This window comes from Neoarius graeffei, chromosome 4, assembly GCF_027579695.1.
Source record: "Neoarius graeffei isolate fNeoGra1 chromosome 4, fNeoGra1.pri, whole genome shotgun sequence".
NCBI lineage: Eukaryota > Metazoa > Chordata > Actinopteri > Siluriformes > Ariidae > Neoarius > Neoarius graeffei.
This window is the reverse complement of record NC_083572.1, coordinates 9,828,652-9,855,222: the sequence shown is the minus strand read 5'-3', so window position 1 is coordinate 9,855,222 and position 26,571 is coordinate 9,828,652. Positions and strand designations below refer to the sequence as shown.

Genomic DNA, 26,571 nt, shown 5'->3' with positions numbered 1-26,571 from the left:
TACAAGTTACTAGTTTTGTGCTATAAATACTATGGAACACGGGTTTTGTTTTGTTTTTTTTTAAAGATGGTAGCACCACACATAGTTTTTAGGCCTTAATACTGTACATTTAAAAAAAAAAAAAACATATTTCACTTGTTTCATTTTTGCATAATGCAGCTTCTCACCCGTTTCCCGCTCCCCTCCCCTCCCCTCCCCTCCCTGACCGGATTCCTTTTGTTCGTCAGTCTGGCACGAATCCAGAAGCTCGTCTGTTCAGGTGGCCACCGGAAGGGGAAAAAAAAAAAAAAATCAACCAAAATTGAAAAGGCGTGGAGGGGAAGCTTGTAGAACACAACACAACACAGTAGTCTGATTTAGACGCCGTCCTCAGGGTTGTCCTCATGGTCCGATTTGGTTTTGCCATCCAGCGAGCTGTCGTCCATCGAGTGCTCGCCGTTCTCCTCTTCATCCCGCGCCGTGTCCAGGTCCGTATCGACGCTCTTGTTCTCGCTCTCCTCTTCTTCTTCCTCCTCGAACTCGTCCTCCCTGCGCCCTAGCTTGCCGTAGGTTCCGTCCGGCTCTTTGGTGCCGCCGTTGATGCCGTCGCGCAGGATGGGATCGCGTTCTTGGTGCTCGGGGTATCCGGGAGACGTCAGGCCTTGAAGAAACGCCCGGTTCATGAGGAGCTCGCTGGGTTCGAGGCGCCCCTTGTCGCGTGCCTCTCTCTCAGCCGCTTCGCGTTCCTCAGCCTCCCGTTTGCAGTAGGAGTAGCGGTGGTTCATGTGCTGCGAATACGAGCCCGAGTGCGAGAAGCGCTTGCCGCACTTGTCGCACTGGTACGGCTTCTCGCCCGAGTGCAGGCGCGAGTGCTCAATCAGGTGGTGCTTGTGCTTGAACGCTTTCTTGCAGATCTGGCACTGGTGCGGCCTTTTACCTGCGGAGACACACAACGACAACACGGTGCTTTGAGTCCAAATTTGTACCTCGGAGACTCTAAACACAGTGTAGTACACAAAAACGATGTGGACAAGGGTGAAATCAAATGACTATGATGGACGAATGAACAAATGTCACTTTATTTATATGTCATGGAGTGCTTGCTTGCATGTTTGTCTGCTCTGGTTTCAATTCTGGGGTGTGCCTCTTTCTCTCTCGCTCTCACACACACACACACACACACACACATGCGCGTGCACACACACACCGGCACGATCAGTGCGAGTGTTTGTAAGTTTACTTTCTGAAATTCCCTCCTAGAGGTGAAACATGAGAGAGCGGAAACACACACACTTTGGGTTTTTTTTCAAAGTGCGAGAGTCTCGCTGCCAGAAATGCAACATAAATAAACCGGCGCAAAACCAAACAAACACGCCGACCGCTGCAAAGGAACAAACAAATAAAAGCTGAAATTGAACTGTGGTCTCCTACGGTGGCTCTGAGCCGCACATGGCGATGTAGATTGCTCGATCAATCCGGGTTTTTTTTTTTTTCCTCCTGTGACTGGAAATTTGGAGTTCTATTGGATGCAATGGGAAAGCAGAAGATCGGCTATTGATGGGGTGAGATTTCATGACATCGTACTTTGAAGGACGCGACTAAATCAACCAAAATGCAGTGAGAGAAGGGGCAAGCCGGGGTACATGTCCATCCCCTAAACCTAAACCTTTTGGATTGAAACCAACTGAGCACATTCAGGCCGTATGTTTGACACAGATCACGCACACGCTCTTCTTTGGCATTTCGCCGGACCCAAGATAGCACTTGTGAAGTGGCGCACTTGAACGCACACATCTGGTCAATCGCTGACCGCAAATAGCACTGCGTACCAACATGTCGTACACCTCTGAGAAAGAGGGAGATGGTTTTCATTCTTGCCAGCAGATTCCTCAAGCAGTATGGCGTGATGCAATCGAGTGAAAGAACAGAGGCGTGAACAGAAACACAGGCCTCGCTTTGCTTTGCTTTGCTTTGCTTACCCCGACACTCTTGATGTATAATATACGATTGAGCCGATTAAAATTGACTACGCGTATTACAGATCGAGGGTAAAGATCATTTGTTTGATGTGGTGGACTGGACATCTATTTGTCTATGAACGCTGGTGAAATGCCAAAGGAGATGTAGAATTGAACTGGGTCAATTGAATGAATAAAATCTGTTTACTAATCTTGTTATTATTTTCTCAACTACAACTCCTCTCACCCTGTCAATAGGAAAGAAATAAGTTAGTTTTCCATTCACATCCAACGAAGAAAAAAAAATAATAAAAATGAACAACGAAACCGAACTCGGAAACGGAAAATAAGCAGGGGAGAAAAGAACAAAACAAAAAGGACTACGAAGAGGAAAAAACAAGGGGAGGGGTTTAATTAGACAAACAGGAAGTAAAAAAAATAAGCATGGGGTAAAATAAGTGTCTGGAACAGTATGTACCTGTGTGCTCATATTTGTGTCTTAGGAGGGAACTGCTCTTCTGGAATGTTTTGTCGCAAAGGTCACACGCGTACATACCACTTTCTGTTTTCTTAATCTTCTTCCGGGACAGACAGGCGTCTGAGTCTGTCATGTCATCCAGGCCGGAGAGATAGTCTGGCGTGCCGTCAAGCAACTCCCCCTGAAAATATAGAAAGGTCTACAATTTAGCAGGTTTTAATTCGATCCCGTATTGACAATACAGTCCTGACGTTCTGCGTCAATTTAAATATCAAACAAACCCAAAAACCACTTTTATATTTATATTACGTCCTTGCACTATTATTTTATTTTCACATTAATGAAACTGGAAAACTCTCGGTCGTGGATTCATTACACAGCCTATCATACATTTGCTCTGGAGCCCATCTTCTAAATTAAACATTAAAATGTTTGTGACTGGAAAATGCATAAAAAGGGCCGGATATTACAAATGAGCTCTCTCTTTCCCTCTTTCTCTTTCTCCGCATACGCTTAATATCACCTTTCTCCATATATTTGCATTCAAATTTGGTTTAATTTTATACATGAAAGAATGTTAATGCTATATTTATCTGCTCTTTCTTTACAGAGAAGATTACCCCGATAGGCTAAAACTTCAATTAATGAGGGGGGGAAAAAAAGTATTATTGCATTAGAGGGTCATAATAATAAGAGAAAGCCTTGGTAGGGCATATTGCTATTGCTACAGTCTTCTAATTTCCAAGCGGTAATGATTAAATCAAGAGGTGCACTAAATGACCAAAATTGTGTAGCGCCGTTGCCCTCATTAAGAGTACTTGCTCCGGTCTGACAATGATTCTCAGACATGGCTATGCCGGGCTTTTTAAGAGAGCCGTGCTATCATTCCGCAATCAATTTGAGCTAAATGCCTGTAGCTGTATTTTTAAAATCTAATTTAATAACTTAGAATAGGAAACATTATTAATACTTTTTTATCAGAACGGTTCCCTCTATGTTAAACAGCCTTCAGCGCTGTGCTGTAATGAACACGGCGAGCGTGCATTATTAATCCACATGTTCAAACTCATTTTGGCTTTTCTCTCTTTAGAGATACAAAAGAAAAAAAGAGAGAATACGGGGGAAACAGAGATACGGAAAGATGGAGGGGTGGCGAAGAGATCGCTTGTGAAGTGAACACAAAGCCGAGGTCTTTGAGAATCTTAAGGGGTCATTGTAAGTCATTAACTCTGACTTTCGTGCCTGTTACTTGAGTTCTCGCACCTGAGAGGAGAAACGTGGGGGTAGATGACGAGAAGAGGTTCACATCCACATCATGACCAAAAATGTGCATGCGCACACACAACAGGCACAGATGCAGCTTGACACAGCGAGGAGTGCTTGGAGCATCTGGCACGGCGACGCTTCCTGCCCTCATCCACTCAGACGCTAGACACTGGAGTCTGGGAACACAAGCCCTCCCTCATCGCGAATGCTAAAACTGCCATACAGTGCTAATGCTAATGATGCATGCTACAGCAGCTAGCAGTGCTACAGGCCACTGCGCAGCTGTTTGTCTATTCTATCTCACTCTCTTGCCTCTCCAACATTTATCGCTCGCTGTGCTCTTCCGCCGCTGAAGGCGGCGGCAGGTGAGCTCTTCTCTCTCACTCTAAGTACCTTTTAATTAGCAGCAGAAAAGATCCAGAGCGCACTACAGACACGCAGGCACTGAGCAGGAGGGGGAAGAAAAGAGATACAGGAACTCGAGGATTGTTTACCTGGAACCCTGGCTTCCGCTGGTACTTTCTCCGCTGCTGCATCTCAGCGAAGCTGGCAGCTCCTGCTGCATAGGTGTAGGCCATGTGCGGCAGGAAGCCCATCTGGTCAATCGTGGGGTAGGGCCGGAGACCTGGGAGACTGGCTTGAACCGGGGGCATGAATGTGGCTGGAGGGAACGCGCTTTGAGGGGGTAAGGAAGTGTACAGAGGTTTGCCAGAGAAAGGGTTAATGCCAAACATGGGGCTAGTGCTTTTCTCCAGGTTACCATTGGGGCTCCCGAACTCTTTCTTGGACAGGTATGCAAGGTTGAGTGGCTCCTCCAGGTGTTCCCGGGGTGACATGATGGGGTTGTGGTCTAAGGGGACGCTGCTGGGCTTGGGCCGGCTCTTGACAGACAGCACGTGTTTGGGTTCTTTCATGAGCTTTGGTAGCGAGAGGTCCAGTGGCTCTGCCTGCAGGTCCTCGGACGTGAAGCTGTTGGGCGTGTAAGAGCTGCTGTGGGAGTTCTTGGAGGAGGCAGAGGACAGGTTCAGAGGAGATGGCGTGTTGCTCCTGGAGTGGTCCAGCTTCTCACCAAGTTGCCTGGGGCCAGGGAAGTGGGGTGTTTTAGAAAGTCTGAGGGGGATGTCACAGTTGTTGATGCTGTTATGTAGCTCGGGGGTGGCGGGCGATGTCATTCGGTCCATAGGTTTGACCAAAGATAGAGGGGAACGAGCATTCATGGAGTCCTTATGGGGCATGTGGTTCGTAGCAGACAAACCGATCTCCATATTATTCCTATCTAAAGGAGGTGTCCTGGAATTGGCATACTGGTATACCTTTCTCTGCTCAAACCACTCTTTCACAAATTCCTGAGGCAGGCCGACTGCTATCGAGATCTTCAGTAGTTCCTCTGAGTTGGGCTCCATGTTCATGGCAAAGTATGCTTTGAGTACTGACATGTGGTCCTTGTAAGGGTTGATGGGGCTAGTAATGCCCTTCTCGGAGATGACCGGGGAGAACAAATGGGCTTGCTTCTCTGAGAACATGCCCTGTTTGTTCGGTGTGATGTTTTCATTGGGCTGCAGTACAGCTTTTATTTCTTCGTTCATCTTACACAGGTACCTCTCGTGCTGATGCAAAGGAATGGGACCTGGGAAAGTTTCTTTGCAATACTGGCAAGAAAAGGGTGTAAACATTAAGTTGCTCTCGTGCATCTTATCCTCTGTACCTAAATCTATCATATGATTCGACTTCTCCTTCTTGATATTGCTAATTTGTCTCTTAGAGTCCGTAGTCAAGCTCTGGAGGCAAGCTTTGGCTTCATTGACCTTCTCAAGTGTGTAGTCAATGATGTTCTTGGTTGCGCCATTGTGGCTGATGACTGGAAGACCTGTCTGGGGGCCCCCAGGTGATCCCAGCCCTGGTTTCTTCTCCTCAATTTGGGAGCCCAGCTCCTTCATGTAGGCCTTCAGCTTGGAAAGTTCCTCTGGCTTGCAGTCCATCTTCTGCCGGCATACTGTGTTGTCTACAATCTGAAGCACCTTCTGCACCTCACTCAGGTTGTTGCCTAAGGACGGGTACCCCAGCATTTGTCCTTCCATGCTAATCCCTAAGTGCTGGAGGGGACTCTGGGAGTTGGGGGCACTTAGTGGGCTCCCTCCACTCAGCCCACCATTCAGGAAGGGGCCTGGTGTACCATAGCCATGTGACGCCATCATCAGCTTATAGTCGTTGATGTCCAGTGGTTCCGATTTAATGTTGATGTGATTGGACTGCTCGTGGAGGCCGAGGGGCTTGCCATTTTCCAGCTTATGTCTTAGCTGGCTGATGGCAGTGTTGGTTGGAGAGGAAGAGGCAGAGGTTGGAGAGGAGCCGGGCTTCATGTTGTTCCTCATCCTGCCGTTAACGGTGATCAGGCCAATGCACTTCTTACTACTGATGTGAGAACTGTAGGACCCAGAGTGAGAGAAGCGCTTCTTGCAGTTTGGGCATTCGTACGGTTTTTCCCCTGAAAGGCAGAGAGAAAACACATTAGAAGCCCGCATTTATATATTGTGGTTATATTTCAAAAGTGCTGCGTTGCATATAAATAATGCATACTTCCTCGAACAAAATCTAATAACAATCAATACCGGGCTAAAAAGAAAATCAAATATAACTGCTTTATATAATGATTAACAAAGTAAAGCATCTGGCATTCTGATTAAACTGTTCCCCTTCAAGTGAGATGGGCCAAAGCCAACAAAACAACAGAATTCATCCTTTGTAAGTTAGCGGAGGGGGAAAAAAACAACAACAGAGATTGATTTTTGTACATCTTCTGAAGTACAGAACAATCTTAACTGGAGGTAATGAATATTCAAAGAGAGCGCATGGGCCCATTGCTACCCACCACTGTGGATTCGCAGGTGCTCCTTCAGATGGTGCTTGTATTTGAAGGCCTTGCCACATTCTGTGCATTTGAACTTGCGGTTGCCAGCTCCCTGGTTCAGCAGTTGGTGCTGAGGAAGAGAGGGTATTTACATGAGCTCCTCACAAACAGAACAGAGGAAGAGTTTGGTACATAACCACAATCAGCGCGTCGCACAACATGCCAAATGGCTCACGTTGTAATGCAGCATCTTGCTTTTCTTGCAGCTTCACTGAGCCAGCACGAGTGTGGCCATGATAATAGAGAACTACATACCTTTTAATTTCCTGACTCGCGTGCCAGCGAGGCACGGCTTTAGAATCTGGCAGCGCCGAGAAATAAATAAAAGGCTCCTTTTTTAAAAAGAGTTTTTCCCTCATTAGAGAAGGCAATCTATTCCACTTTAATTAATTTGGGATAATCACTCGGACGAGATCCTGCATATTTAACGAAGCCTTCCCTCAATGTACCTGAAAATAAAGTTAATTATTCAAAAAAGGTGGGCTTGGGTAAGCGTTACAGATTGATAATTGGAAGTGAATTTCCAGGATGTTTAAACTCTTTAATAACACGTGAGTACGGCACACAGGTCGTTCCGTTGAAAAGATAAAACATCGGCACTGCACCGATTTGCAATTCAAAGCGGGGCCCCGTGGAAGGAAAAAAAAAAAATCTAAATATAATAGCGATAACAACAACAATACGGCGTGTAAGTGTGGGGAAGCAGTGGCTCACCAGGCGTGCACAATTAATTCTGAGTGGGAGGTGAATATGTTAAATGGCTGGGAGAACACAAAGGGTATGCAAGCGGTGGCGAGAGGAGCCGCCCATGATCTGCCCTGACAACTGGGCTCGCATTCCGGCAGGAGACAGATGGCGTAAAGGCAGGACACAGGGAGGATTGTTCAAACAGCAGCAACCTTCCGAGATCAAGCGGGGAGCCAAGCGGCTCTGCGCCAGGGAGGGACCCCACTACTCGCTCGTATGTTGCTGAGTTGCATAAACAAACAGCAACAGCTGCTTTACCCCCCGAACACCACCACGACCAACCACCGCCGCCGCCGCAACCCCCAATTCTTTCTCCTCTTATGAGCACCCCATGAGGATGGAGGTAGTGTTTAGCCGTGCCACCATTAACATGATCCTTTTGCTTTAATTGTGAATGGCAGTGCAGAACGACGGGGCTTTTTCAGCCCCATGTGACGTGTTAGCCATGTTGTGGGTGGAGGACCTGATTGAGTATTTGCATACGATTGGCTGACAGTGAGTAACTCCCCACGCTGTATGATTTGGCAAGGCTGCTTCGCATTCTTACTGTAAATTAGCGAAGAAAATTGGGGAAAACCCTCGTAACGCTCTGACTCATGTGGCTCGTCTTGTTCTCGAGTTAGTCATGAAGTGTGTATTTGTTTGTGATTAATTTAGAAATGCGAGGTGGCAGGAGTGAAGGGGGGGGAGGAGGAGAAGGAGGAGTGTCCATAAAATGACTAAACAGGAAACTGGAGGGTGTAGAAACCCTGAAAAGCAGCAGCCGTCAATCGAGCCAGTGCGTTTTGGACTACGCTGATTTCAACACCATCATATTTGAGCATAATGATAAAAAATGAAGTGGTACCAGGGGGACTGTTTAGCAGGAAAGTCTTTCTATGTGAAGGAAGTACGCAAACAAAAAAAACAATAAATAGGAAGTAATTTGTGGATTAGCAGGGTACACGAGGAGAATGGGCCATCTGCTCGTGTTTTGAGCAGACTGGGGAAGGCAGGTGAGCAATCTGCCAGTCCACAATGTATTAAATCACTCCGTTAGAGTTGGAACATTATCTCACGCAGATGAAAGACAACTGAAACGTGCCGCATGAGCCGAATAGCAAACTATTTAATGGAGGGTTTTGATGTGCCGCTTCATCTGGGGATCATTTGCTGCGGTTCTGCGACTGAACCAGGAGAACGACTGACTCGCTTGTACACGGAGCGACTGAATGAATCGTTTTACCTTCCAGTGAAGCTGATGTTTGTATTTCCAAAAAAAAAAAAAAAACGTATCTAATTGGCCGACGCGCTGACTTTTAAAGAACATTAACAAAAAAAATGAGAGTAAATTTAAAGCGCAGATGAAATTTCTAAATTGGAAATTAAAACAATCATTCGATCGTGAACATAAGACTGCAGATTCATATGAGCAGGCCATCAAAAAGCCATTTAGGCCTCTATTAAGGCTATTACCAGTAAAAGATCTGCATCTTCAAAATGCCATGAAAAATTAATAACGATCGCCAATCAAAATGATCTCTTTTCTTCATGGGAATACAGTACATTAGAAATAATGTATAAAGTCAGGGGCTGTATATACGTGTGGCAGGGAGTGTGTGTGTGTGAGAGAGAGAGAGAGAGAGAGAGTTAATGAAAGGCTGGCAAATTGAGAGGGCGCAAGATAGAAGAGCGGAGCTGGCAGCGGAAAGAAGGAGAGAGAGCGGATGAGAGAGCGAGCACATGAGTGAAATACAGTAAGGGAGGGAGGGCAGGGCATGTGACGCTCACCTGATCTCGTCCAGGCTTGTGCGTGGCCATATGTCTCTCCAGCTGAGTGCGGTAAGCAAAGGAGTAGTTGCAAAGAGGGCAGGCGAAGTTCTCTTCGTTCTTCTCGTGCCGGTACTTGATGTGCTCCTTCAGGGATGTCAAGCGCTTGTAACCGCGGTCGCAGTAGGGGCAGGTCAACAGTTGGGCGAAAGCATCTGGAGTTCCAGGTGGCAAGTCTGCGGCGGAGAGAAGGAACAAGAGAGAGAAAGAGAAAGAGACTGAGTGAAGGAGGGAGGAAGGATGGGAAGGGGCAGTGGGCCAAAAGGTCAGCAAATCAATGGCAGCTAATTGGCGCTATGCCCAGACTGGTATGGGAGGTATCTCTACAATCTGCTATACTGAGTGCCATCGTCAGGCCTGGCACTGGTAACCTTACACACACTCGCTCACCCACACACACTAATACGTACGGATGAGCACATTCACTTGAATGCACACAGTTTGCTCAGCACTGTACGCAGATTCAAAAAGACGGAAAGAATATACTGTATAAATACAAGGTGTTTCAAAAAATGTGATATTATTTGAGATGTAAATATCCCAGAAACCACATAGTCTCGGCAAATGAAACTGAACACGCTGAATGTTGAGCGAGACCAGATTTATTCCTCAACATTTGAACGAGAAATGCAAAAGGTATGTGGATTCCATGAATGAATTCAGAAATGTTCAATATGCGTGCCGAACCCTAACCCAGCCTTCCTCTTTGAACTTTTTGCGCCGTGTCCAAATCTGCATTGCACTTGGTGGATTTTCAGAGAATTCTCTCATAAACGCATGATGCACAGTCTTGTCCAAGCGTGCTCGAACACACAAAACGCATTTTCTTTTCCAGTGAATGGCTACCGTTCAAAAGTTTGGGGTCACTTTGAAATGTCCTTATTTTTGAAAGAAAAGCACTGTTCTTTTCACTTTAAACTGATCAGAAATCCACTCTATACATTGCTAATGTGGTAAATGACTATTCTAGCTGCAAATGTCTGGTTTTTGGTGCAATATCTCCATAGGTGTATAGAGGCCCATTTCCAGCAACTCTCACTCCAGTGTTCTAATGGTACAATGTGTTTGCTCATTGCCTCAGAAGGCTAATGGATGATTGGAAAACCCTTGTACAATCATGTTAGCACAGCTGAAAACAGTTGAGCTCTTTAGAGAAGCTATAAAACTGACCTTCCTTTGAGCAGATTGAGTTTCTGGAGCATCACATTTGTGGGGTCGATTAAATGCTCAAAATGGCCAGAAAAACGTCTCGACTATATTTTCTATTCATTTTACAACTTATGGTGGGAAATAAAAGTGTGACTTTTCATGGAAAACACAAAATTGTCTGGGTGACCCCAAACTTTTGAACGGTAGTGCATACCTAAAAAGATATAAAAACAAAAAGCATAGAATTTTGACCTGTTTCCACACATGGTGTTAAAATTTGAGGTCAATTGAACGAGAGTTGGCAAAGTTATTCAATTGCGAAATGATATCGATTTTTTTTAAACTCCTTGTATAACAAAAAAAAAAACCTAATCATAAAATTTTGCCTAGTAAACTAGACCCACCCGCCTAGCGGCCAAAAATATTTTTGCCTACGAGTGGGTCTAGCCTCGCACCATATAAACAAAAACACCCCGGGCATCAAATCGTGCCCGCCAATCACAACGCAAGGTTTTTGTTTGGATTCTTTGGGCGGGCTTTTGCAGGAGTGACGACAAAGCTGCGCGACGCTGGAGAAAGCGCAACAGGAAAGATGGCTACGGCTAGTGAACAGCGCTAGTTTGACTCCGCTTTGGAATCAGTTTTAGAAGAATTAGACTTGGAGTTTTCGTTGAAGCATGAGCAGGAAGAGGCTCTCCGCTCATTCCTTTTCAAGAAGGACGTTTTCGCTGTTTTGCCGACCGGCTATGGCAAAAGTCTGATCTACCAGCTGGCTCCGCTCGTAGCCAAAAGGATGGGGCTAGTTTGTGCAGTACGAAGAATTAATAAACAGCTTTGAAACATTACTTTTTGATTGTTTCTTATTTTCCCGTTATTTTAAATTTAAGGGAAATTATTTCACCAAACACTCTCAAACAGTTTAAGCAAACCCTTGAAAAACACTTGGAAAAAAATGTGTATGTGGTACAGACTCCAAACTTGTGGTCATTATCTCCAAACTTCTTAATATCTAGAACCTGTTTATTAATTAATACGCATTTTGAAAAATTATGTATTTCAAGGTCTCCCCCACTGCTTTCTGTCGCTCTGACTACGTCACAGTCACTGTTGCGCTGATTGGTCAGAGCGTTGGCCTATACGCACAGAGACAGTTTGAAAGACAGCGGGTTGTTCCTCCCACACCCTTCAGAAATGTCTACGGATCGAGGCCAGACTAAATATTCACATTTAGTCTGGCTTGCCAGGCTCCATAAAATTACTATTAAATCACTAATCCTGCTAATATTACTACGAATACGAATGTATTACACTAATACTACTAATCTACTAAATCACTACTAATAAAACAGCTGCTACTACTACTACTACTACTACTAATAATAATAATAATAGAAGAAGAAGAAGAAGAAGAATGATGTATTATTTCTTTATCTTTATACTAAATAAATACATTCATTCATTAATAATGCATGAAACGCCATTTTCAAAAAAACTATAATGAAATTTATATCAATTAATATAATAAAGTCCTTCAACATTCCGTATGGATGACGGGGCAAAAAAAGGTCAATTAATATTTAATATTAATTATTTAACTATGAGCAAAAGCAGGATGCCATCACGATACGTCTCCGTAATAATGAATCCGTGATATTCCAATACTCTTAGTTTTGTCCCCGTGAATGACTCCAGTCCTCGACTGTATTGCCACTCTGGCTCCGTCCAACTGGTGGTCTTTTCCATGTCTAATTTTTCCCTCTTTCCTCATGAGTGAGGTATGTGTGTCCAGGCTGGTGCAATTCGTCCAACTCTCCCTGAGGACAGGGATCTGATTTCAGCGCCCTAACAGCTGCACCTCTCTCAGAAGGTAAACACTTGGGTATGCAGGGTGGTGCAAGCTTACCGTTCTCCTCGTGTCCGGGACCTTCGGGCGTGCCCAGTCGGGCAATCTCTTCCGGAGCCTCGGGGTAGATGATGGCTGTGTCGGCGCGCTGCAGATACTCAGCGATGCTAACGACATGGCTCTCGCTGTCGGCCATCTTCCTTTTTGCGAAGAACTCCTCGAACTCGGCTGTGCAGTCCATTCTCTTCACTTTAGAAAGAAGGAGGCAAGTTGGAATGATTAAAAAAAATAGCGTGCGAAAAATTCAAGGCACTGGTAACATGTCCTAGATGTAATAAAACAGCTGAAAAAAAAAAACCCAAAACACACAAACAAACATTAAAGTACTAGTTGCGAGGGATACGTCTAAATTACGGCCTTATCTTGTCAACTAATGGCCACTAAAATAAGAAATATGGCTTAATCTAGCAGGAATGCCACTTGAATTGTGGAAAAAGGCTTTTAACGATAAACCCTTTTTTCCCTGCGCTTTAAATGTATTAGGTGCCGTGAAATGAGGGAAGCTCGGGGAGGAAATGATGTTTGCTACAAGCCGTGCATTACTTCTGATTTCTCTAATCAAACTCCTAACGAGACAGCTCCTGAAAAATTACGCTTCAAATTACAGGAAGTTACGATATCGAGATACAGAGGGGATGTATCAAATCAGGGCGTGCTTTGCTTTTTCCAGGCATCCTAAATTCTGCGATGAGATGAAATGGATTGTTAAATAAAATGGTGAAGGGGGGGAACAAAGCAAGAAACAAATATATTTATATATACTTATATATAAATCCAGACACGTCTCTGTTGGCACATAAATACTGCAGCTGAAAAGTGCCAAGTTTCCTCCAGCTCACTCCATTATTCATTATATTTGTAAAGAGATTAGCGTCCGTGTCTCCTCGAGCCGTCTCATCTGTCAATTAGGCGGAATTCTATGGAGAAGGTGACAGAGCGCTCGGAGATTTTATTAGCCACCTTTTTAATTAGGCCATGCCGAAGTGAAAGGTAAACTGTGTACTGAGATTTGTCAGACAGTCAACATTTTATGGTCTAATTTGCTAAAAAGGTCAAGGTAGTGGACTGTGTCGATGTCAAAAATGTCTCGAAAATGTCAAAGTGCCAATGGACCTTTTGCGTTCCCTCTTCAGATCCGAGGAACTGGAGTGTATAAAACGAAGCCTTCGTTATCAGGAAGGAACCTACACTCTGGTGTGTGTGTGTGTGTGTGTGGTGTAATTAAAATACACGTCAGAGGTGGACAGTAACGAAGTACATTTACTTGAGTACTGTACTTAAGTACTAGTCTGGCTAACGCGACTTCAAAGCTCTCCAAGCATTGGTCTGGCAAAGATATTAAGCCCAACCGTTTCCCAAAGGCGTGGTTGACCCGCCTCTCTGAAATGCCTCAGTTTGCTACTGGTTGAAGCCAGAAAAGGCTGTGACGAAGCTTAAACCAATCACATCACTCTTTCCTCTGACGTATGTGACGCGACAGAACCTGCTTGAGTAACAGGAAGAAGATAAATACCTCCAGGGCTGCTCTTTGCTCCGTTTTCAATGAGAACTTCCCGTTGAATGCTTTCAATACAGCATCTACCGCTGTGTTAAAGGCTTGCCGCTGCTCCATGTTCGTAATGTTTCTAGTGAATGAAGCGCTTCCGGCATAGATTCTGTAAACAATCTATGGCTTCCGGTCGCAGTTCTACTACGTCACTGCCTTGAACACGCCTCTACCCAGGGCCGTTGGAGATGCTCAAAGTTGATTGGCTCCCGATTTTTCCGGAGCTTGGAAGAGCTGGAGATAGCTTGCCTGGCCAGACTAAGCTCGCAACAGGCCCCCGTGTTGCGTCACACTTAGGATGGGCGGGCCCAGGCTACTTAAGTACACTTTGAGTATCTGTACTTCACTTGAGTATTATGCTGTGTTCACACTTATACCGGTACGAAAGTGGTATAACTGTATCGATACAAAGTATACCGGTACAGTTTAGTGCATCTGTCCACACTAGCGAGAAATGTTTGCGGTTTTCTTTCACGGTAGTTGAAATGCGCGTACGCAAAATGTTTCCGTGGTTACCGAGTAACTTCCTTCCGAGAATATATGGCGGATGAAACAACATGTGTGTGCTTTTTGTTGTCAATGTACAGTCTGTATTTCTGGTGGTCATTTATTCAGTCGAATCGTATAAAACGTGCGAGGCAGTTGAGAAAGAAACAAAGAAAACGAATCTCCGTTCTTCACTATTTTATTCAGCGAAGGCATCGATTGAGGTGTGTGACTTTGCGCATGCGGATTATATTTGTATCGATACAGAGCCGCTTCAACTGTCCACACTACGCGAAGCGCTACAGTACCGATACTGTACCGGTACGAAACCCATACATTTGTGGGTTTCGTACCGATACAGTTATACCGCTACAGTACCGGTATAGTTGCTAGTGTGGACAAGTGTTGCGGTACGAAAGTAGTTTCGTATCGGTACAAAATCCCTAGTGTGGACAGGGTATTAATTTGACTTTAACTTCACCGAATTTGAAAGACAAATCGTACTTTTTACTCCACTACATTTCTATCAAGGTCCTCATTACTCGTTACTATGAAGCGGCTTTGAAAGTGGATGTTTTTTTTTCTTTTCTTTTCTAAAACGTGGTTGGGTTTTTCGCAGGTGACTCTGAGAGCCTATCAGTAATCACTAGGGTCACGTCCATAGACTGTATAAAATCAAGATCAATTATTTCTCCGCAGCATTATTTAACACAATCACTTGATGGCAGAATGGAAGGAGGCGGTTCTTTGGGGGAACGCACGCACCCACGGTTCTATAGCTAGAACCCATGTTTCAGTTTTCTGAAAGGAATAAAGAGTCGTTTCGTTTTAAATGTTTGCTTTGTTTGCCTAAAACGGAGCACATCACAGCCTACAAAAACTCGCCGTCCGACCCGCGGAAGCATGTTGAGGTCTGTAAACATTTTATTCCAAGAAAAAGCTTGCAGTGAAGTTGTATGTGTGTTTAGAGCTTGCGATAACATTGCAATAGCTAAGCAGTCTGGTTAATCAAATGACTTTCTATGGATTTTTCCGCCAAGTTGCCGTAGCCTTGTCCACGGCTAACGTTAATACATAGCTAGTTAACTGGGACACTGTTAGTTAGCATGTAAACACAGAGTTACGCAAACATGAATAACGTTAACTTATCTGAAGTGCTTTCGGAAATGTTTTAGCGTACTCTTGCCAAATAAACCAAATGTAGAAATGTTTTCTTTTCTAGTAATGTTAGCTACCCAATATGATTTCGAGTTTGAAAAGATTTTGCTAGCATGTCAGGTGGAGCTTCACTGACTAGCTAGCTTAACGGTAAACCACCATGATTCCGCAGGCAGATTCATACGTGCATGGATACATACACTTGCGCATGTGAGACCTGTGAGATGGACAGTATTGTACTAGTCAGTCACAACAAATTGCTGGAATTTTTTGTTTTGATGTCAGATGATGGTCTTGCACTTTGTCTTGCTGAGAGCAGTGTTGCTGTTGGGCAGTTATTAAGCTCGAGATATGGACCTGGGTTTTAAGTCATTTTTATTTTCTGAGCAAGATGCATTTACAGCTATACCGCTGTCTTCCTGATTAATATACACATACATGTGTGCACACACTGCCAGAGCTGCGTCAGAACACTACCATGCTGCTTTGTGGGGGTGGGGAGGAGTGTTACAATAAGCCTAGGTCACAACCGGATATACGATTTTTTGGCCGTGCGATTTTTGGCGTTTCCCAAATCGCTGCGTTTTTTTTTTTGTTCATGGAGAAAGACACACGTTGGCTGTAAGTTTGTCTTGCAACCTGAAAAAAACATAAGCGCCCGTAGAGTTTGTTTGACATGACAAAGAACCTCTGCGGCTGGTCTGCGGCCAATCTACGGCTTGAAAATCAGCACGTCACACATGCGCCCTCCGTGCGTTTCACGCGCACCCTCCATGCGTTTCTTGCATTTTTTGCACGTAGACCGGCCGTAGGAGCACGTACGGCCGGTTGTGACCGAGGCTATAAAAAAATGACTATGGTTCTTTTTCAGTTCAGTTGTGTTTCATTTTGTAACATTCTACCAGGCGTTAATTCTACAGGTTCTACAAGCAAGTCAGTAAATCCAGTCAGTTGCTTCAGAGGCATTAGGTTTTATAAGCATTGTGGCAATAATACAACAACGCGTTAACAGAAAATGTACTTTTAATACTTAAGCATTTTTAAAAGCAAATACTTCAGTACTTAAGTAAAAATTTGACTGGACAACTTTCACCTGTATCGGAGTAACATTTGACCAGTGGGATCTGCACTTTGGCTTAAGTAATGAAGTTGGGTACCTTGTCCACCTCTGATACACACACACCTAAGCCTCGATTATGTCGTTCCGGTTTCGCCAACGATGAGCTAAACATGCGTGAACAAATGACTCCTTTTGGAGCTTTGAAGAGGATATTATCGTAACAAATTGCGTTTTCATGCAAATTCAATTTTTGGACTGGAATAAGATTTGGGAAAGTTGCTGCATGAGGTTTGAGCACGTACGAACGCTCTTCCGTTTGTTTGTTTGTTTATTTTTTTTCTACATCTTTCACTCTATAAGTATTCGGTTCAGGCTTCAGAAGCAAAAATCACTCGTAATCCATGAGCGGATTTCCAAAAACAGCCCAGCACGCTGCTCTGCTCTCCACAAGGCTAGCATCATAAATGGAAACCTTTATTAAAATTCCATTTCCACACTGAAGAGTTTCCCGGTTCTGTCCAGAGCCAGGGCTGTGGTGAGCGCTGGCAGAGTTCGAGGCATGAGGAAGAATTCACATTTTTTAATAGCGTTCAATCACTCGGCCGGCGCCACGGCCAATCAGAGCGCCTCGGTGATGTGATGGAGGTGAGAAATAATGTTCAGGGAAGATTGTGAGTGTCCTGTTTGATTGGAAGTGGAAGGCGGGAACAAACAGGTAAACAACAATAATTTTCTGTGTCACTGAGCTGCTTTTTTTTTTAACGTGATGGGTAAATAATCACAAGAAAAAAATCACGTGAGACGTGTCATGCGCTACAATTACATGTGAACATAAATCAATCATTTGATTTGAAAAAAAAAGAATCATGCAGGGAAAAAATCATATGTGAAAATAAATGAATCACTTCAACAATACATGGCAAGTGAATGAATCATGTAAAAAAAAAAAATTCAAAATATATGAATGAACCATTTGGGGGAGAATCACATGATTCATATGTATCTGAATCTTTTTTTTTTTTTTTTTAAAGAATATACCTGGCAAGCAAATGAATCAAGTGAAAATGATTAATGTAAAAGTAAATCATGTGATTATTCACATGTAAAAGTTTGATTGGATTGAAAGTGGAAGTTTTTTTGTTTTTTGTACATGTGATATGTAAGTAATCACAAGCAAAAAGTCATTATTCATGTGAGGAAAATGACATGCAATCATACTACAATTACATGTGAACATGAATCGTTCGATTTGAAAAAAAAAACACATGATTCATGTAGGGAAAAAAATAATGTGAAAAAAAATGAATCACTTAAATAATACATGGCAAGTGAATGAATCATGTAATTTTTTTTTAAATAAATGAATGACTCATTTGATACCCCACCACACACACACACACACACACACACACACACACACACACACACACACTCCACCCCCAAATGACTCACGCGTCTCTGAAACTTTTTTTTTTTTTGAAGAAAATACCTGGCAAGCAAATGAATCATGTGAAAATGATTCATATAAAAATGAATCATGTGATTATTCACATTTAAAAGTTTGACTGGATTGGAAGTGGAAGACGGGTTCTTAAAGGAAAAATAACATTCATTTCACATGCCATTAAGGGTTTTTGTGTTTTTTGTGTGTTTTATTTATTTATTTATTTATTTATTTTTTACATGTGATATATAAGCAATCACAAGAAAAAAAAATATTTATGTGATAAAATCACATGTGGGATGTGCAAGCCTGTGCTCCAATTACATGTGAATATAAATGAATCATTTGATTTGGGAAAAAAAAAAATCCCACAAATGAATCGTACAGGAAAAGAATCACATGTGAAAATAAATGAATCACTTAAACAATACATGGCAAGCGAATGAATCATGTCAAAAAATTTTGAAAATAAATGAATGAATCATTTGGGGGTAGGGGGAATCTCATGAAAACAAATGACTCCTATGTCTCTAAATTTTTTTGTTTGTTTGTTTTCGAAGAAAATTCCTGGCAAGTAAATGAATCATGTGAAAATGAATCATGTAAAAGTGAATTACGTGATTATTCACTTGTAAACACTTGATTGGAAGTGGAAGGCGGGAACTAAGAGGAAAATAATGTTCATTTTATGTGTCATTTAAGGTTTTTGTCTGTTTGCTTGTTTGTTTGTTTTTACATGTGATATGTAAGTAATTACAAGAAAAAAAACATTATTTGAGAAAATCACATGCAGTCGTGCTACAATTAATTACACGTAAACATAAATGACTCATTTGATTTGAAAAAAAATGAATTGTTCAGGGAAAAAAATCACGTGAAAATAAATGAATCACTTAAACAATACATGGCAAGCAAATGAATCATGTAAAAAAAATCTGAAAAGAAATGAATGAATCATTTTGGGGGTGGGAGGAATCACATGAAAACAAATGACTCCTGCGTCTCTGAATCTTTTTTTTTTTTTTTAAATAAAATACCTGGCAAGCAAATGAATCAAATGAAAATGATTCATGTAAAAGTGAATCATGTGATTCTTCACATGTAAAAGTTCGATTGGATTGGAAGTGGAAGGTTGTTTTGTTTTTGACATGTGATATGTAAGTAATTACAAGAAAAAAAACATAATTTATGAGAGAAAATCACATGCAATTGTGCTACGATTGCATGTGAACATAAATCAGTCATCTGATTTGAAAAAAAAGAATCGTGCAGGGAAAAAAAAATCATGTGAAAGAAATGAATCATGTAAAAAAAAAATTCTGAAAAGAAATTAACGAATCATTTGGGGGTGGGGGGAATCACATGAAAACAAACGACTCCTGCGTCTCTGAATCTTTTTTTTTAAATACCTGGCAAGCAAATGAATCATGTGAAAATGATTCATGTAAAAATGACTCGTGATTCTTCACATATAAAAGTCATGTGAATTCTGTCGAAGGGCTTCGGGTGGGATGGGGGTTATGTGGGTGTGGTTGCAAGGACATTAGAAAGACGTGAAACTCACCTGTACCGTTTCCAATGGGCTGTAAAGTGGCGTCAGGCACCATGCTGTCAAAGTCGTCCTTCAGTTCATCTGTAGAGAGAAGAAGAACGAGTCAAGGGTTTGAGAGGAATGAAAAAGTGCTCAGGGTTTTTTTTTTTTTCATATGCAATACAAGTCCACCTGAGCAGACTGTAGGCTTCATGTCGCCAATCTTTATAATGCACGCCGTGTTGGACGAAGGGGCACACACAGCCTCAGGTACGAAGGACATAAATAAAACAGCCACATGAATAAACAGTCCCATAAACCCAACTCGGGGGATTTTTTTTTTTTTGGCAGGGGTGAGGACAAGAGCGCATTGTCAGAGTCCCAGAGACAATTAACTTACAGAGTCCTTCTTAGGTCCTTCTGGTCTGGCTTTAGAAATTAAATCAAGGTATTTCCGAGAAGACGGAGGCTGTTATAAATATTGCCGTGCCTCCCCCGGACTCTCACATGACCGTTACACATAGTGCTGAGCAGTAAAATACTGCTGTCGATGTACGTATATTGTGTTTTTTTTTTCTTTCAATGAAAGTCTCATAGCGGATTGAAGAAGCAGGATGGATTTAAATGTCATTTGTTTACGTGATCATTAAAATACGAACCAAGCACAGGACAAAGCAATGAAGGCGGAAAAAAAAAAAAAGTTGTTGAAAGTGGAAGAGGTTTGGTGCGTTTACGTCTCACGTTGATGACATCACAGTGCAGTGAATCCCTTCCCATTCACCACAATCTTCCATCTACGCCGGTTTGCGTTGTACGCAGTTTGTTAATTCGCTTTAAAAACGTACAATTTAGTCACGTTTTAGCGATTCCAGCTACAACATAGCTAGCAGTCGTAGTTATATTATAGTATTTATTTTTGCTGACGTTTACAGTTAAGAAAAGTATTTTGAGAAATGTGTCCTTCAGGTTTTTTTTTTCTGGGGGCGTTGATTATAGCTACTTGGATCACAGTGTGTCACATGACACACCTGACTGTCAATCAGAGGATATGAGGATATTTGGACCTCCAGTGATCCCTAAGCTCTGATCCATTAAAAATAAAATAAAGTAAAATAAAAAGCTTTCGAACCCAAACGAAATGGATAAAACGCAGGATGTCCAGAGTGAGGCTCTGAATGAAAATGAAGAGAGGTCAGAGGGAATGGAGTTGTCCTCCAGTAGGAGGAAGACGTGGTCTATGTTATACCGTCTCTCCACACACACGTCTGACGTTTATCTGGGCAGAAAGGTTTATAGTTGTTGTCAGTGTGTGAGAGAGACCTGTGTCTGGCTCCTGTGTCTGAGTGGAATAAATCAACGCTGATCCATCAGGTCAGGAGAGAAAGGGGGGAAAAAAAAGGGAGGAAGAGGCCAGTGTTCGGCTTCCCTCCGTGACCCCGGCGGTGTCGGCCGCCATTTCTCACCCCCGTGGCCAAACACTCCCTACCTAACAGCATACGGCGTGTTTCTTTTCAAAACATTCCCCTTCTTTACGGCCGGGTTAAGCGCTGGAACCCCGCTCTGCGAAAACACACAGTTCCCTTTTTGCTTTTTATTATTCTCCTGCACAAAGGAAAAAAAATCTCGGCCTGGCCAGAAAAGAAAAGCAAGAGAAGGTGAAGAAAGAGAACGAGAAAGAGAGAGAAAACAAAGGGAAAGAAAGCACCAAAGAACGCAGGTGATTTATTTCAAAACCGGGAGGCTGAGATAATGATGTCACGCTTTCCAGCACACCGTGTGAAGTGCATTGTGGGATGGAAGAATGTCAAGGACGGCGGCAGTGGCTGAGTCGGATAGAGGAGAGAGAGAGAGAGAGAGAGAGATATGTGAACAGACTGATGGAGAGAGACTCACACAGAGAGAGACAGAAAGCAAATGAGACTAGGCAGACAAAGATTGAGAAACAGAGAGAGAGAGAGAGAGACACAGATAGATTGAAAAAGTTGGAGGGGGAGAAAGAGGGATAGATATATAAACAAAGAGAGAGACTGATAGAAAGAGATGCACAGCGAGAGAGAGAAAGAAAGAAAATGAGACAGATGACAGAGAAGCAGATTGAGAAGGAGGGTGAGAGAGAGAAAGAGAGATGAACAGACAGAGAGAGAGAAAGCAAATGAGAGATAGGCAGACAAAGATGGAGAAACAGAAGGAGAGACGGATATGGGAGAGAGAGATGAACGGACCGACAGACACGCATCCAGAGAGAGAAAGAAAGAGAGAGCAAATGAGACCGATAAGCAGACAAGAGTGGAGAAGCAGAATGAGAGATGGGGAGCGAGAGAGAGAGATGTGAGCAGACTGACAGAGAGAGACTCACACAGAGAGAGATAGAAAGCAAATGAGAGATAAGCAGACAAAGATGGAGAAATGGATGGAGAGATGGATATAGAAGGGAGAGAGAGAGAGAGATGAACGGACTGACAGAGAAAGAGAGAGGTGAACAGACTGACAGTGAGACACAGAGAGAGATAGAAAGCAAATAAGACAGACAGGCAGACAAAGATGGAGAAAGAGACAGAGAGAGAGATGAACGGACTGACAGAGAGAGAGAGAGAGAGAGAGAGTCTTATCTCAAACTCGAGCTATGTGCTGAGGTTCCACTGCAGACACTGAGGCACCGAAAGAGTGAAAAAAAGCCGGAGAGAGTGAAAGTGGCGGCGAATTTAAGCAAGAGGGAGGGATTGCTTCCTTTACCCAAAGCTAATGAACTTCTCCCCTGCCTTTCAGATATGTCGCTCAGGTTTTATCACACACACACACACACACACACACACACACACACACACACACACACACGCTATCTCCGAGTTGCAACACAGCTGAATCTCAGACACTACGGCTCCGAGAGCTTTTATCAAATTAACCAATCCTCTCTGAAACAGGCACTTGTTTATCTTTCATGATTTACAACCGTTGAAAAAAAAAATGAAATTACAGTCGCAAAAGCGGAACCCCTCTCCAAACTCCTCCTCGGAAAAAAAAAAAAAAGGGGGAAAATTGCGCAGGAATATTGCGAATAATGATCACGGATCGTCTCCTGAAGGGTATCTGGAGTTAATAACGTTAATAACGCCAGTAAGGCGAGCTCCTCCTCTGTAAATGGCCATATTATTTGGAGCGTATTAAATTTTTAGACTCCTGAACGCTCCCTCTCTGCCTGGCCCGCGCACAGCTAGTTCATTAGCAGAAATGAATAGCCGAGCCCGGCTCATTTAAATGGGGCTGTCTTCCACCGGCTCTCGCCACACTCCGTTTCTGTCACATGCTTCCAAGAATCATTGACTCTTATTATACATGTAAATGGCTATCATAAAAATAAAAATTTCATTTAAGATTGTTAACGACTTTTTTCCTTCTTTTTTTTCTTCTTTTTTTTTTTTTTGCAGCAGCAGCAGCCTGGCTTCCTTTAATGATTACCCTCTCCCCCTAATTAAAAGTATTTATCTCTCAAGCATCCATGACTGCCACTCGCTCTCCAATGACGCTTGCAGGGAAAAAATGTACAAAGTTTGCCGGGTCTCCCTCGTCCTAATGTGGCGCTAATTACAAATGAGGGTGTCAGGGAACTCCAAATATCTCACACTTGCTGAATCCGATCGTACATTTAAAGAGTAATGGTTAGCTCTACTCCTAATTAGGAAGTCAGTTCTCGGTACAAATCTTTTTTTTTTTTTTTTTAAGTCGAGGCATCACTCCCAGTCAGAAATGTCATTCAGTTCTTCAGCAAAAGTAGAAATTACTGTCAAATTTGCTTCCTGGATATGTTCTTACTTAAAACTTGAAAGAAAAACGAACTACGTACGTCTAAGCAACAGTACGTACGTAACTTTTTTTTAGCTGTTTTTTTTAATTATTATTACTTATCATAATTTGCAAGATCCTCATAAACTCAAAAACACAGTGTGTTCTTCATGTCTCGATATAGAATTGTTAGATTCTCAGACGATATACGTACGATTTTACGAAATCGTGATCCAGACCGCGCTGTGTCGTGAACAAAAACAAGCCTTTAATATCATAGGGACAATGCTGCGTCTGGAGGAACTATGTTTTCCAGAAAAGGCGACGTTTGAAAAAGTCACTTCACAATGTCGTAGCTTGAAGAAAGCTACTTCGTAATATAGCTATTTAATAACAGCTAAATAAAGCTTTTTCACAGCGCAACTAATTACATTTTTATATTAATACATCAGTTGTTTACATATCGCCATTGCAACTACTGTAAAAGTAAGCAAATGTTCTAGCATCAAGGTTTTTTTTTTTTTAATGACTCAAAAATGTTCTAGTACGAAGTGTGATTTTTGGCGATTCTTGTCTACGCCGCATGAAAATTGTACCTTCGAATCCATATAGAGGATGTTTATTTTCTGACCTACTGTATGCTTTTTGCTCTGTCGCTCTGAAAATAAAAGGGTGTGTTCAGTAGGAAAGGGGTGGAGCTTGTGAGATGAAAGTATGGGCTTTTTTTTTTAAGTTGAGGCATCACTCCCAGTCAGAAATGTCATTCAGTTCTTCAGCAAAAGTAGAAATTACTGTCAAATTTGCTTCCTGGATATGTTCTTACTTAAAACTTGAAAGAAAAATGAACTACGTACGTCTAAGCAACAGTACGTACGTAACTTTTTTTTAGCTGTTTTTTTTAATTATTATTACTTATCATAATTTGCAAGATCCTCATAAACTCAAAAACACAGTGTGTTCTTCATGTCTCGATATAGAATTGTTAGATTCTCAGACGATATACGTACGATTTTACGAAATCGTGATCCAGACCGCATGGTGTCGTGAACAAAAACAAGCCTTTAATATCATAGGAACAATGCTGCGTCTGGAGGAACTATGTTTTCCAGAAAAGGCGACGTTTGAAAAAGTCACTTCACAATGTCGTAGCTTGAAGAAAGCTACTTCGTAATATAGCTATTTAATAACAGCTAAATAAAGCTTTTTCACAGCGCAACTAATGACATTTTTATATTAATACATCAGTTGTTTACATATCGCCATTGGAACTACTGTAAAAGTAAGCAAGTGTTCTAGCGTCAAGGTTTTTTTTTTTTAATGATTCAAAAATGTTCTAGTACGAAGTGTGATTTTTGGCGATTCTTGTCTACGCCGCATGAAAATTGTACCTTCGAATCCTTATCGAGGATGTTTATTTTCTGACCTACTGTACTCATTTTGCTCTGTCGCTCTGAAAATAAAAGGGTGTGTTCAGTAGGAAAGGGGTGGAGCTTGTGAGATGAAAGTATGGGCTTTTTTTTTTAAGTCGAGGCATCACTCCCAGTCAGAAATGTCATTCAATTCTTCAGCAGAAGTAGAAATTACTGTCAAATTTGCTTCCTGGATATGTGCTTACTTAAAACTTGAAAAAAAAAAAAAACAACTACGTATATCTATGCAACAGTACGTAACTTTTTTTAGCCGTTTTTGAAAATTTTTAGCCTTTTTTTATTATTACTTTATCATAATTTGCGAGATCCTAATAAACTCGAAAACATGGTTTGTTCTTCATGTCTCGATATAGAATTGTTAGATTCTCGGACAATATATGTACGATTTTACGAAATTGTGATCCAGACCGCGTGGTGTTGTAAATAAAAACAAGCCTTTAATATAATAGGAACAATACTGCGTCTGGAGGAAACACGTTCTCCAGAAAAGCCGAAGTTTGAAAAAGTCACTTCACAATGTGGTAGCTTGAGGAAAGCTACTTCGTAATATAGCTATTTAATAATAGCTAAACAAAGCTTTTCGCAGCACACCTAATTAAATGTTTATATTAATACATCGATTGTTCACATATCGCCATTGCGACTACTGTAAAAGTACGCAAGTGTTCTACCGTCAAGCTTGTTTGTTTTCTAAATGATTCAAAAACATTCTCATACAAAATGAGATTTTTGGCAATTCTTGTCTACGCCGCATGAAAATTGTACCTTTGAATCCATATCGAGGATGTTTATTTTCTGACCTACTGTACTCCTTTTGCTCTGTCACTCTGAAAATAAAAGGGTGTGTTCAGTAGGAAAGGGGTGGAGCTTGTGAGATGAAAGTATGGGCTTTTTTTTAAGTCGAGGCATCACTCCCAGTCAGAAATGTCATTCAATTCTTCAGCAGAAGTAGAAATTACTGTCAAATTTGCTTCCTGGATATGTGCTTACTTAAAACTTAACAAACAAAAAAAAAAACGAACTACGTACGTCTATGCAACAGTACGTAACTTTTTTTTAGCCGTTTTTGAAAATTTTTAGCCTTTTTTTTATTATTACTTTTATCATAATTTGTGAGATCCTAATAAACTCGAAAACATGGTCTGTTCTTCATGTCTTGATATAGAATTGTTAGATTCTCGGACGATATACGTACGATTTTACGAAATTGTGATCCAGACCGCGTGGTGTTGTAAATAAAAACAAGCCTTTAATATAATAGGAACAATGCTGCGTCTGGAGGAAACACGTTCTCCAGAAAAGCCGAAGTTTGAAAAAGTCACTTCACAATGTCGTAGCTTGAGGAAAGCTACTTCGTAATATAGCTATTTAATAACAGCCAAACAAAGCTTTTCGCAGCGCAACTAATGAAATTTTTATATTAATACATCGATTGTTCACATATCACCATTGCGACTACTGTAAAAGTAAGCAAGTGTTCTACCATCAAGTTTGTTTGTTTTTTAAATGATTCAAAAACATTCTTGTACAAAATGCGATTTTTGGCGATTCTTGTCTACGCCGCATGAAAATTGTACCTTCGAATCCTTATCGAGGATGTTTATTTTCTGACCTACTGTACTCCTTTTGCTCTGTCGCTCTGAAAATAAAAGGGTGTGTTCAATAGGAAAGGGGTGGAGCTTGTGAGACGAAAGTATGAGCCCCCTCTTTGTTTTGTTTTTTTTAAAAGAAGAGCTCCAAAATTGTACCTGTACCATCGACGGAGCTTCTCAGCATGTCGTTCTCGTTCCATACGTGTTCCACGCCGCTGTCCCGCATTTCGTCCTCGTCATCATCGACCTTCGTCATGAGGGCGTGTCCCAGTCTCGGAGATAGCGGCGTTGCTGGTTCGTGATTGGCCAGGCTGGCTGGACTCGCGGCGCCGTTCAGTAAGCCGTCC

At 42.2% G+C, this 26,571-nt stretch overlaps 1 protein-coding gene across 2 annotated transcripts; it reads right to left on the bottom strand.

Annotated features, from left to right (window-relative positions):
- Positions 1-211: 211 nt before the first annotated feature.
- On the bottom strand, positions 212-26,571 carry zeb2b (zinc finger E-box binding homeobox 2b). 2 transcript variants are annotated; one of them, XM_060918808.1, is made up of 8 exons: positions 26,381-26,571; positions 19,456-19,524; positions 12,198-12,386; positions 9,107-9,321; positions 6,551-6,659; positions 4,176-6,166; positions 2,494-2,596; positions 212-916 (listed from the first exon to the last, which is right to left on the bottom strand). In XM_060918808.1, exons 1-8 carry the CDS (start codon positions 26,478-26,480, stop codon positions 357-359), a joined length of 3,336 nt encoding a protein of 1,111 aa, XP_060774791.1. In that variant the 5' UTR covers positions 26,481-26,571; the 3' UTR covers positions 212-356. The 2 variants fall into 2 exon arrangements, with proteins under 2 accessions (XP_060774791.1, XP_060774790.1); XM_060918807.1 differs by having other exon boundaries at positions 2,416-2,596; positions 26,387-26,571.

Bases quoted from the DNA above. Each gene is read 5' to 3' on its own strand.
- zeb2b (XM_060918807.1), bottom strand. From the start codon at position 26,480: ATGACGAAGGTCGATGATGACGAGGACGAAATGCGGGACAGCGGCGTG. The intron at 9,322-12,197 runs GTAAGCTTGCAC...TCTCCGCCGCAG, and splicing joins TCCCGGACACGAGGAGAACG to ACTTGCCACCTGGAACTCCA. The intron at 6,167-6,550 runs GTGGGTAGCAAT...TCTGCCTTTCAG, and splicing joins GCACCTGCGAATCCACAGTG to GGGAAAAACCGTACGAATGC.